Below are 12,500 nucleotides of genomic sequence, written 5' to 3' on the forward strand. Positions count from 1 at the left end.
AACCGGCCCCCATGTGGTCGAAGGTGTACTTGGCGTTCTTCCATCTGATTTCAGTGAAGTTTGCATCAATCAGGTAGAAGCACTCGGTCTTGTTGTTCACATGCTCAGCTAAGAAGTACTCCTCTGACGTCTCATTGAAACAGAAATGAAATTTCCCAGCGAACAGCCTCACGCCCACAAGGCAGAAGACAAACCAGACCATCAAAGACACCAGAACCACATCAAACAGGGACGGAAAAGACCGGACCAGAGTATGAACCACCACCTGCAGGCAGACAGACAGACAGACAGACAGATCAGTCCCATCATTTTCATTGTTATTGTTGTAGTCTGTCTCTGTCCATCCCTCTCTCTCTCTCTTCATCTCCCTCTATCCCTCTCTCCAAAACTGTCTCAGCAGATGTGTGTCTAACATGAGTCTGGTCTTGCTGGAGGTCTCTGCCTGTTAAAGGAAGTTTGTCTAACATGAGTCTGGTCCTGCTGGAGGTCTCTGCCTGTTAAAGGAAGTTTGTCTAACATGAGTCTGGTCCTGCTGGAGGTCTCTGCCTGTTAAAGGAACATTGTCTAACATGAGTCTGGTCTTGCTGGAGGTCTCTGCCTGTTAAAGGAACATTGTCTAACATGAGTCTGGTCCTGCTGGAGGTCTCTGCCTGTTGAAGGAACATTGTCTAACATGAGTCTGGTCTTGCTGGAGGTCTCTGCCTGTTAAAGGAACATTGTCTAACATGAGTCTGGTCCTGCTGGAGGTCTCTGCCTGTTAAAGGAACATTGTCTAACATGAGTCTGGTCCTGCTGGAGGTCTCTGCCTGTTAAGGGAAGTTTGTCTTACATGAGTCTGGTCCTGCTGGAGGTCTCTGCCTGTTAAAGGAACATTGTCTAACATGAGTCTGGTCCTGCTGGAGGTCTCTGCCTGTTAAGGGAAGTTTGTCTAACATGAGTCTGGTCCTGCTGGGGGTCTCTGCCTGTTAAAGGAACATTGTCTAACATGAGTCTGGTCTTGCTGGAGGTCTCTGCCTGTTAAAGGAACATTGTCTAACATGAGTCTGGTCCTACTGGAGGTCTCTGCCTGTTGAAGGAACATTGTCTAACATGAGTCTGGTCTTGCTGGAGGTCTCTGCCTGTTAAAGGAACATTGTCTAACATGAGTCTGGTCCTGCTGGAGGTCTCTGCCTGTTAAAGGAACATTGTCTAACATGAGTCTGGTCCTGCTGGAGGTCTCTGCCTGTTAAGGGAAGTTTGTCTAACATGAGTCTGGTCCTGCTGGAGGTCTCTGCCTGTTAAAGGAACATTGTCTAACATGAGTCTGGTCCTGCTGGAGGTCTCTGCCTGTTAAAGGAAGTTTGTCTAACATGAGTCTGGTCCTGCTGGAGGTTTCTGCCTGTTAAAGGAAGTTTGTCCTTGCCACTGTAACTTGCTAAATGCTGCAAAGTGCTCTGCTCATGGTGGATTAAGATGAGATCAGACTGAGTCCTGTCTGGAAGAGGGGACTGGATCTGATCCGGTCTTCATGATGGGTCTTTGTTAATAATACAACATAGAGTACGGTCTAGACCTGCTCTGTTTGTGTGTAGGGCCCAGCTCACCCTCAGGCCCTGGACGCGGGACAGGATCCTCAGAGGCATCAGGGCCCTCAGAGAGAAGATGGAGGCTCCCCACTCAGAGGATCCCATCAGGCCAGCGATTAGACAGGCGAGAGACACCTGGAAGAGACACACCTGTTAGTGAGGGAGTGACCTATCAGGTGAATCCTTTATTTGAACAGATGATTTAAAGGGACAGTTCATGGTGACGGTCTCTGATGATCTCCTCTGTCCTCACATCACATACAGAGCTGCTGCTAGCAGCCATCAGCTCAACATGAAGTCCATAGCTGTTCTTGTACCTGACGGTCAGAGTAACAGAGCTCCTCTGTGAGCCACTGATGGTCTTACGTCTAAGATGAGGAAGTCCAGCCAGCACCAGGCGTCCGTGAAGTACTTCTTCAGTCCCAAAGCGCTCCACTTCAGAAGCATCTCCAGCAGGAAGACGAAGGTGAACACCTGGTCTGCAATCTCCACCACCATCTTCAGGACCTGACGCTGAGGCAGGTGAATGTCCTCAAACACCTGTTCACACACACACACACACACACACACACACACACACACACGAGCACGATCATGTTCATGTTGATTAATCTGGTTCATGTGGATTAATCATGTTGTTGATTAATCTGGTTCATGTGGATTAATCATGTTGTTGATTAATCATGTTCATGTTGATTAATCGTGTTCATGTTGATTGATCATGTTGTTGATTAATCGTGTTGTTGATTAATCTTGTTCATGTTGATTAATCTTGTTCATGTTGATTTATCTTGTTCATGTTGATTAATCTTGTTCACGTTGATTAATCATGTTCATGTTGATTAATCTTGTTCATGTTGATTAATCTTGTTCATGTTGATTAATCATGTTCACGTTGATTAATCATGTTCATGTTGATTAATCATGTTGTTGATTAATCATGTTCATGTTGATTAATCATGTTGTTGATTAATCATGTTCATGTTGATTAATCATGTTGATTAATCATGTTCATGTTGATTAATCATGTTGTTGATTAATCATGTTCATGTTGATTAATCATGTTCATGTTGATTAATCATGTTGTTGATTAATCTTGTTCATGTTGATTAATCTTGTTCATGTTGATTTATCTTGTTCATGTTGATTAATCTTGTTCATGTGGATTTATCTTGTTCATGTTGATTCATCTTGTTCATGTTGATTTATCTTGTTCATGTTGATTAATCTTGTTCATGTTGATTAATCTTGTTCATGTGGATTTATCTTGTTCATGTTGATTAATCTTGTTCATGTTGATTTATCTTGTTCATGTTGATTAATCTTGTTCATGTTGATTAATCTTGTTCATGTTGATTTATCTTGTTCATGTCGATTAATCATGTTCATGTTGATTTATCTTGTTCATGTTGATTAATCTTGTTCATGTTGATTAATCATGTTCACGTTGATTAATCATGTTCATGTTGATTAATCATGTTGATTAATCATGTTCATGTTGATTAATCTTGTTCATGTTGATTAATCTTGTTCATGTTGATTAATCATGTTGATTAATCTTGTTCATGTTGATTAATCATGTTGATTAATCTTGTTCATGTTGATTAATCTTGTTCATGTTGATTAATCATGTTCATGTTGATTAATCATGTTGATTAATCATGTTGATTAATCTTGTTCATGTTGATTAATCTTGTTCATGTTGATTAATTATGTTCATGTTGATTAATCATGTTGATTAATCTTGTTCATGTTGATTAATCTTGTTCATGTTGATTTATCTTGTTCATGTTGATTAATCTTGTTCATGTTGATTTATCTTGTTCATGTCGATTAATCATGTTCATGTTGATTTATCTTGTTCATGTTGATTAATCTTGTTCATGTTGATTAATCATGTTGATTAATCTTGTTCATGTTGATTAATCTTGTTCATGTTGATTAATCTTGTTCATGTTGATTAATCATGTTGATTAATCATGTTCATGTTGATTAATCTTGTTCATGTTGATTAATCTTGTTCATGTTGATTAATCATGTTGATTAATCTTGTTCATGTTGATTAATCTTGTTCATGTTGATTAATCATGTTGATTAATCTTGTTCATGTTGATTAATCATGTTGATTTATCTTGTTCATGTTGATTAATCTTGTTCATGTTGATTAATCTTGTTCATGTTGATTAATCATGTTGATTTATCTTGTTCATGTTGATTTATCTTGTTCATGTTGATTAATCTTGTTCATGTTGATTAATCTTGTTCATGTTGTTTGTGTTTACCAGAGCTGTACAGCTCAGCACGATGATGAGGAAGATGAAGGCCTCAAAGGCTCGATGCTGAATGATGGAGAGGCAGCTTCTCCTGAAGGTAGACCAGACCCTCCCCAGGCTCTGGGACTTATTTAAGTCCAGCAGGGGACAGCATCGATAGCACCCTGCAACACACACACACACACACACAAACACACACACACACACACACACACACACACACACACACACACACATATAATGTATAGTGTAAATGTAAACCTTAATGATGTAATCACAGACCCGTACCGTCACAGCAGCAGTCCTCAGGTGTTCCTCTCTGATCTGGATCCTGTTGGTCCGGCTGACCCTCAGGACACTTGGTCTCATCGTCACTCTGAACAAACATTCAGCAGATTACTGCGCAGCATCATTTCTTCTTCTTCTCTTTTATTCTGAATCATGCCTCGCTCACAGAGAACCCTCCCTGAACCCTGAGGTGGAGCTGCAGAGGCTGCGTTAGCTTACGGTCATTTCTTTCTCAGCTTTGAGTGGATCCTGGATCTCAGCGATGGGGACTCTCTGGGACTCGATGTCCAGCCGCTCGCTGGTTTCCCCTTTGAGGGCCTGAAGCTCTGACGAATACTGGTCCGAGGTCACAAGGTCCAGGGCCAGGCCGTCCTTCCTGTCCCCGTCCTCGCTGTCAGCAGCTAACGTAAGAGAAGCAGAGAGACACAACAAGAAGACCAAAGAAATCAGATCCACCACAGCAGAGACCCCAGATCAGGAATCATCGGAGCTGCAGGTTCTGATCAGACCTGTTGGATCTGGATTCTCCTTTCCCAGCAGACGTCGGAAAGTCCTTCTGATCTGGACTACAGCGGCGTGCAGGCTGGTCCTCTCCGTTTGTTGTGATGGATACAGACAGTCACTGGTCACCCAGCTCAGCAACAGGGTCAGGAACAGACTCATGACCTACAATAAAACCAGGGACAGACTCAGGACCTGTAACAGGGTCAGGAGCAGACTCAGGACCTGCAATAAAACCAGGGACAGACTCATGACCTACAATAAAACCAGGGACAGACTCAGGACCTGCAATAAAACCAGGGACAGACTCAGGACCTGTAACAGGGTCAGGAGTAGACTCAGGACCTGCAACAACACCAGGGACAGACTCAGGACCTGCAACTAAACCAGGGACAGACTCAGGACCTGTAATTGGGCCAGGGGCAGACTCAGGACCTGTAACAGAACTAGGGACAGACTCAGGGCCTGCAATAGGACGAGGGACAGACTCAGGACCTGCAACTAAACCAGGGGCAGACTCAGGACCTGTAACAGAACTAGGGACAGACTCAGGGCCTGCAATAGGACGAGGGACAGACTCAGGACCTGCAACTAAACCAGGGACAGACTCAGGACCTGCAATAAGACCAGGAACAGACTCAGGACCTGCAATAAGACCAGGAACAGACTCAGGACCTGCAATAGGACCAGGGACGGACTCAGGACCTGCAACTTAACCAGGGACAGACTCAGGACCTGCAACAAGACCAGGGACAGACTCAAGACCTGCAAAAAGACCAGGGACAGACTGAGGATCTGCAACAAGACCAGGGACAGACTCAGGACCTGCAACAAGACCAGGGACAGACTTAGGGCCTGCAATAGGACCAGGGACAGACTCAGGACCTGCAACTAAACCAGGGACAGACTCAGGACCTGCAATAAGACCAGGAACAGACTCAGGACCTGCAATAGGACCAGGGACAGACTCATGACCTGCAATAAAACCAGGGACAGACTCATGACCTGCAATAAAACCAGGGACAGACTCAGGACCTGTAACAGGGTCAGGAGCAGACTCAGGACCTGCAACAACACCAGGGACAGACTCAGGACCTGCAATAGGACCAGGGACAGACTCAGGACCTGCAACTAAACCAGGGACAGACTCAGGACCTGTAATTGGGCCAGGGGCAGACTCAGGACCTGTAACAGAACTAGGGACAGACTCAGGACCTGCAATAAGACCAGGGACAGACTCAGGACCTGCAATAAGACCAGGGACAGACTCAGGACCTGCAAAAAGACCAGGAAAACATGCAGAGACTCACCAGCAGTTTCCCGATGACCACGAGAGTCATGAAGAACAGCAGACAAGTGGCTTTATTTGAGACCTGCATGCAGTCCCACAGAGTCTCGATCCATTCTCCGAACAGGACCCTGCAGACCAGGAGGAAGGAGTGGTAGAAGTCGCTCATGTGCCAGCGTGGGAGCTCACAGTCTGTACTAATGCGGCAAGCACAGTCTCTGTAGTTATTCTGGAACAGCTGTGTGTCGACCACACTGAACAGGAAGACCAGGACCAGCAGGACCAGAGTCAGGTTCCTCAGGGCGCACACCGAGGACCAGACCAGCTTCAGGAACTTGTGGAACGCAGGCCACCACCTGGCAAGCCTGAACACTCGCAGCTGCACAGGAGACAAGGAAAGGAGACAAGGAGACCGGTGAGGAGACAGGAACTAAGACAAGGAGACAGGTTAGGAAACGGGGGACAGGAAAGGAGACAAGGAGACAGGTGAGGAGACAGGAACTAAGACAAGGAGACAGGTCAGGAAATGAGTGGACAGGAAAGGATACAAGGAGACAGGTAAGGAAATGAGGGGACAGGAAAGGAGACAAGGAGACAGGTGAAGAAATGAGGTGAAAGGAAAGGAGAAAGGAACTAAATGGGGTGTGAATGGATGAGTGTGTTGTGAATGGATGAACGTGGAGTGAATGGATGAACTTGTTGTGAATGGATGAACGTTGAGTGAATCGATGAACTTGTTGTGAATGGATGAACTTGTTGTGAATGGATGAACTTGTTGTGAATGGATGAACGTTGAGTGAATGGATGAACTTGTTGTGAATGGATGAACGTTGAGTGAATGGATGAACTTGTTGTGAATGGATAAATATGATGTAGATGGATGAATGTTGAGTAAATGAAGGAACTGGGTGTGAATGGATGAACGTGTTGTGAATGGATTATTATGTGAATTTGCTGTGAATAAGTAAATGTGTTGTGAATGGATGAACGTGTTGTGAATGGATGAATGCTGTGTGAAGGGATGAGTGTGTTGTGAATGGATGAATTCTTCTTGAATGGTTGAACGTGTTGTGAATGGATGAATGTGTTGTGAATGGATGAATGCTGTGTGAATGGATGAGTGTGTTGTGAATGGATGAATTCTTCTTGAATGGTTGAACGTGTTGTGAATGGATGAATGTGTTGTGAATGGATGAATGCTTCATGAATGGATGAGTGTGTTGTGAATGGATGAATGCTTCATGAATGGTTGAACGTGTTGTGAATGGATGAATGTGTTGTGAATGGATGAATGCTGTGTGAATGGATGAGTGTGTTGTGAGTGGTTGAATTCTTCTTGAATGGTTGAACGTGTTGTGAATGGATGAGCGTGTTGTGATGGTTGAACGTGTTGGGAATGGATGAGTGTGTTGTGAATGGTAAACGCTGTGTGAATGAGTGAACCCAGTGTGAATGGATGAATGTGTTGTGAATGGATGAATGCTGTGTGAATGGATGAGTGTGTTGTGAATGGATGAATGCTGTGTGAATGGATGAGTGTGTTGTGAATGGATGAATGCTGTGTGAATGGATGAGTGTGTTGTGAATGGATGAGTGTGTTGTGAATGGTAAACGCTGTGTGAATGAGTGAACCCAGTGTGAATGGATGAATGTGTTGTGAATGGATGAATGCTGTGTGAATGGATGAGTGTGTTGTGAATGGATGAATGCTGTGTGAATGGATGAGTGTGTTGTGAATGGATGAGTGTGTTGTGAATGGATGAATGCTGTGTGAATGGATGAACGTGTTGTGAATGGATGAATGCTGTGTGAATGGTTGAGCGTTTTGTGAATGGATGAGTGTGTTGTGAATGGATGAATGCTGTGTGAATGGCTGAATGCTGTGTGAATGGATGAACGTGTTGTGAATGGATGAATGCTGTGTGAATGGTTGAGCGTTTTGTGAATGGATGAGTGTGTTGTGAATGGATGAACGTGTTGTGAATGGATGAGTGTGTTGTGAATGGATGAACGTGTTGTGAATGGATGAATGCTGTGTGAATGGATGAGTGTGTTGTGAATGGATGAGTGTGTTGTGAATGGATGAACGTGTTGTGAATGGATGAGTGTGTTGTGAATGGATGAGTGTGTTGTGAATGGATGAGTGTGTTGTGAATGGTTGAACGTGTTGTGAATGGATGAATGCTGTGTGAATGGATGAGTGTGTTGTGAATGGATGAACGTGTTGTGAATGGATGAATGCTGTGTGAATGGATGAGCGTTTTGTGAATGGATGAACGTGTTGTGAATGGATGAATGCTGTGTGAATGGTTGAGCGTTTTGTGAATGGATGAGTGTGTTGTGAATGGATGAACGTGTTGTGAATGGATGAGTGTGTTGTGAATGGATGAACGTGTTGTGAATAGATGAACGCTTCGTCAATGGTTGAACGAATGAAGAATATGGAGAAGACGACGATGACATCACACTGACCACTGTTAACCAGAAGCCGATCAGCTCGAACATCATCATGACGAAGCTGAGGGAAATGATGATGCAATCGAAGATGTTCCAGCCCACCTGTAACCATAGCAACAGAACAAGTTACTGTGGGAACAACTTTAAGTTTTATCAGTAACCATGGTGACAAACAGGAAGTAGTCTGACCCGGAAGTAGCCGTACGGGTCCAGGGCGATGATTCTGAGAACCATTTCAGCCAAGAAGATAAAGAGGAAGACCTGAGAGGGTCAGAGGTCAGAGGTCAGAGGTCAGAGGTCACACTGAGGTAAAGTATTCACGGACGCTGAGCTTCACTCACCAGATCAGCCGTCGCCAGCGTGGACTCGAACCGCTCCGACATAGGATAGTGTTCCATCCCCATGAACACGATGTTCAGGACGAGGCAGAGGACGATGAAGAGGTCGAACATCGGGTGCATGACGAAGCTGAAGATACGCTGTTTGAGCCAGCAGCCACAACAAGTCCACTTCAGACAGGGGTCAGTGAAGGCCGGGCCACAAGGGGAACACCAGCCGCCGTCCTCAGGGCCTGAGAGGAAGAACACAGACTCTTCATCTAGCTGTCCTTCATCAACCTCTTCATCAACCTGTCCTTCATCAACCTGTCCTTCATCAACCTCTTCTTCAACCTGTCCTTCATCAACCTCTTCATCAACCTGTCCTTCATCAACCTGTCCTTCATCAACCTCTTCTTCAACCTGTCCTTCATCAACCTCTTCTTCAACCTGTCCTTCATCAACCTCTTCATCAACCTCTTCATCAACCTCTTCATCAACCTGTCCTTCATCAACCTCTTCATCAACCTGTCCTTCATCAACCTCTTCATCAACCTCTTCATCAACCTGTCCTTCATCAACCTGTCCTTCATCAACCTCTTCATCAACCTCTTCATCAACCTCTTCATCAACCTGTCCTTCATCAACCTGTCCTTCATCAACCTGTCCTTCATCAACCTCTTCATCAACCTCTTCATCAACCTCTTCATCAACCTGTCCTTCATCAACCTGTCCTTCATCAACCTGTCCTTCATCAACCTCTTCATCAACCTGTCCTTCTTCAACCTGTCCTTCATCAACCTGTCCTTCATCAACCTGTCCTTCATCAACCTCTTCTTCAACCTCTTCATCAACCTCTTCATCAACCTCTTCATCAACCTCTTCATCAACCTCTTCATCAACCTGTCCTTCATCAACCTCTTCTTCAACCTCTTCATCAACCTCTTCATCAACCTGTCCTTCATCAACCTGTCCTTCATCAACCTCTTCATCAACCTGTCCTTCTTCAACCTGTCCTTCATCAACCTGTCCTTCATCAACCTCTTCATCAACCTGTCCTTTATCAACCTCTTCATTAACCTGTCCTTCATCAACCTCTTCTTCAACCTGTCCTTCATCAACCTGTCCTTCATCAACCTCTTCATCAACCTGTCCTTTATCAACCTCTTCCATCAACCTCTTCATCAACCTGTCCTTCATCAACCTGTCCTTTATCAACCTGTCCTTTATCAACCTCTTCTTCAACCTGTCCTTCATCAACCTCTTCTTCAACCTGTCCTTCATCAACCTCTTCATCAACCTCTTCATCAACCTGTCCTTCATCAACCTCTTCTTCAACCTGTCCTTCATCAACCTCTTCATCAACCTGTCCTTCATCAACCTCTTCATCAACCTGTCCTTCATCAACCTCTTCATCAACCTGTCCTTCATCAACCTGTCCTTCATCAACCTCTTCATCAACCTGTCCTTCATTAACCTGTCCTTCATTAACCTCTTCATCAACCTGTCCTTCATCAACCTCTTCATCAACCTGTCCTTCATCAACCTCTTCATCAACCTCTTCATCAACCTGTCCTTCATCAACCTCTTCATCAACCTGTCCTTCATCAACCTCTTCATCAACCTCTTCATCAACCTCTTCATCAACCTGTCCTTTATCAACCTCTTCATCAACCTGTCCTTCATCAACCTCTTCATCAACCTGTCCTTCATTAACCTCTTCATCAACCTGTCCTTCATCAACCTCTTCATCAACCTGTCCTTCATTAACCTCTTCATCAACCTGTCCTTCATTAACCTCTTCATCAACCTGTCCTTCATCAACCTGTCCTTCATCAACCTGTCCTTCATCAACCTCTTCATCAACCTGTCCTTCATCAACCTGTCCTTCATCAACCTCTTCATCAACCTCTTCATCAACCTCTTCATCAACCTGTCCTTCATCAACCTGTCCTTCTTCAACCTGTCCTTCATCAACCTCTTCATTAACCGGTTTTCAACTCCGGTGCACTCTGGTCTCGTACATGTCTTGGTCTTGTCTTGGTCTCAGTGCACTCTGGTCTCGTACATGTCTTGGTCTTGTCTTGGTCTCAGTGCACTCTGGTCTCGGACATGTCTTGGTCTTGTCTTGGTCTCAGTGCACTCTGGTCTCGGACATGTCTTGGTCTTGTCTTGGTCTCAGTGCACTCTGGTCTCGGACATGTCTTGGTCTTGTCTTGGTCTCAGTGCACTCTGGTCTCGGACATGTCTTGGTCTTGTCTTGGTCTCAGTGCACTCTGGTCTCGTACATGTCTTGGTCTTGTCTTGGTCTCAGTGCACTCTGGTCTCGGACATGTCTTGGTCTTGTCTTGGTCTCAGTGCACTCTGGTCTCGTACATGTCTTGGTCTTGTCTTGGTCTCAGTGCACTCTGGTCTCGGACATGTCTTGGTCTTGTCTTGGTCTCAGTGCTCTCTGGTCTCGGACATGTCTTGGTCTCGGTTAATGTGGTCTTGACTACAACACTAGTCAGAGTCCCAGAGAGCTTCAGAGGACGATGTTAATGAATAAGACAAAATAAAATCAAACTCCAGACGAGGGTCAGAAACCAACAAAAGAGTCTTCAGCTGCTTTTTACACGTCTCAGTGGAAACAGAAGACTGTTCTACAGAGTCGGAGCCTGATCTGGTCCAGGTCTGAGGGTCTGAGGGGTCTACAGGGGATTTAATGAGGGAGCAGGTTGGAGATATATGAGGGTCTAGACCTGCTCTGAGGAAAGACCCTGAGGAGAACATTATTAAAGATTGATTGATTGATTGATTGATTGATTGTGTGTGTGTGTGTGTGTGTGTGTGTGTGTGTGTGTGTGTGTGTGTGTGTGTGTGTGTGTGTGTGTGTGTGTGTGTGTGTGTGTGTGTGTGTGTGTGTGTGTGTGTGTGTGTGCGTGTGTGCGTGTGTGTGTGTGTTACCCTCCACTTTGTTGTGTTGCTTCTTTGGGATCTTCTCCCCCTCTGTCTCAGAGAGCGCCGCCCTGCTGGCTGCCCGCTGTAATTACAGACACATAGTTTCCTGTGAAGCCACGCCCCCTGAGCTCAGGTACGACAGACGTACCTGAGAGGATCCATCGTCCCTGCTACTCATTCCTTACCTGTTCATTATCTGCTTATTTTCCCTCTGACTGACTCACCTGTTGATTATGAACGGTTCTGATCACCTGTCTGACTCACCTGTTGATTATAAACGTTCTGATCACCTGACTGACTCACCTGTTGATTATAAACGTTCTGATCACCTGACTGACTCACCTGTTGATTATAAACGTTCTGATCACCTGACTGACTCACCTGTTGATTATAAACGTTCTGATCACTTGACTGACTCACCTGTTGATTATAAACGTTCTGATCACCTGACTGACTCACCTGTTGATTATAAACAGTTCTGATCACCTGACTGACTCACCTGTTGATTATAAACGTTCTGATCACCTGACTGACTCACCTGTTGATTATAAACGTTCTGATCACCTGACTGACTCACCTGTTGATTATAAACGGTTCTGATCACCTGACTGACTCACCTGTCTGACTCACCTGTTGATTATAAACGGTTCTGATCACCTGACTGACTCACCTGTTGATTATAAACGGTTCTGATCACCTGACTGACTCACCTGTCTGACTCACCTGTTGATTATAAACGGTTCTGATCACCTGACTGACTCACCTGTTGATTATAAACGGTTCTGATCACCTGACTGACTCACCTGTCTGACTCACCTGTTGATTATAAACGGTTCTGATCACCTGACTGACTCATCTGTCTGACTCACCT

General features: G+C 44.9%; 1 protein-coding gene across 1 annotated transcript in view; it reads right to left on the reverse strand.

Annotated features, from left to right (window-relative positions):
* Nucleotides 1-12,500, reverse strand: part of LOC117813929 (sodium channel protein type 4 subunit alpha B-like) — a 34,517-nt gene that overhangs the window by 13,441 nt on the left and 8,576 nt on the right. Inside the window, exons 12-23 of the mRNA XM_034684988.1 lie at nt 11,636-11,711; nt 8,714-8,943; nt 8,562-8,633; nt 8,388-8,474; nt 5,938-6,294; nt 4,636-4,792; nt 4,346-4,527; nt 4,127-4,214; nt 3,848-4,002; nt 1,932-2,105; nt 1,584-1,700; nt 1-265 (exon numbers count right to left, since the gene is read on the reverse strand). The exon at nt 1-265 is cut by the window's left edge and continues 20 nt beyond it. Coding sequence (XP_034540879.1) covers nt 1-265; nt 1,584-1,700; nt 1,932-2,105; nt 3,848-4,002; nt 4,127-4,214; nt 4,346-4,527; nt 4,636-4,792; nt 5,938-6,294; nt 8,388-8,474; nt 8,562-8,633; nt 8,714-8,943; nt 11,636-11,711 — 1,960 coding nt within the window. The remainder of the gene's footprint in view (nt 266-1,583; nt 1,701-1,931; nt 2,106-3,847; nt 4,003-4,126; nt 4,215-4,345; nt 4,528-4,635; nt 4,793-5,937; nt 6,295-8,387; nt 8,475-8,561; nt 8,634-8,713; nt 8,944-11,635; nt 11,712-12,500) is intronic.

Source organism: Notolabrus celidotus, chromosome 6 (genome assembly GCF_009762535.1).
Source record: "Notolabrus celidotus isolate fNotCel1 chromosome 6, fNotCel1.pri, whole genome shotgun sequence".
Classification (NCBI taxonomy): Eukaryota; Metazoa; Chordata; class Actinopteri; order Labriformes; family Labridae; genus Notolabrus; species Notolabrus celidotus.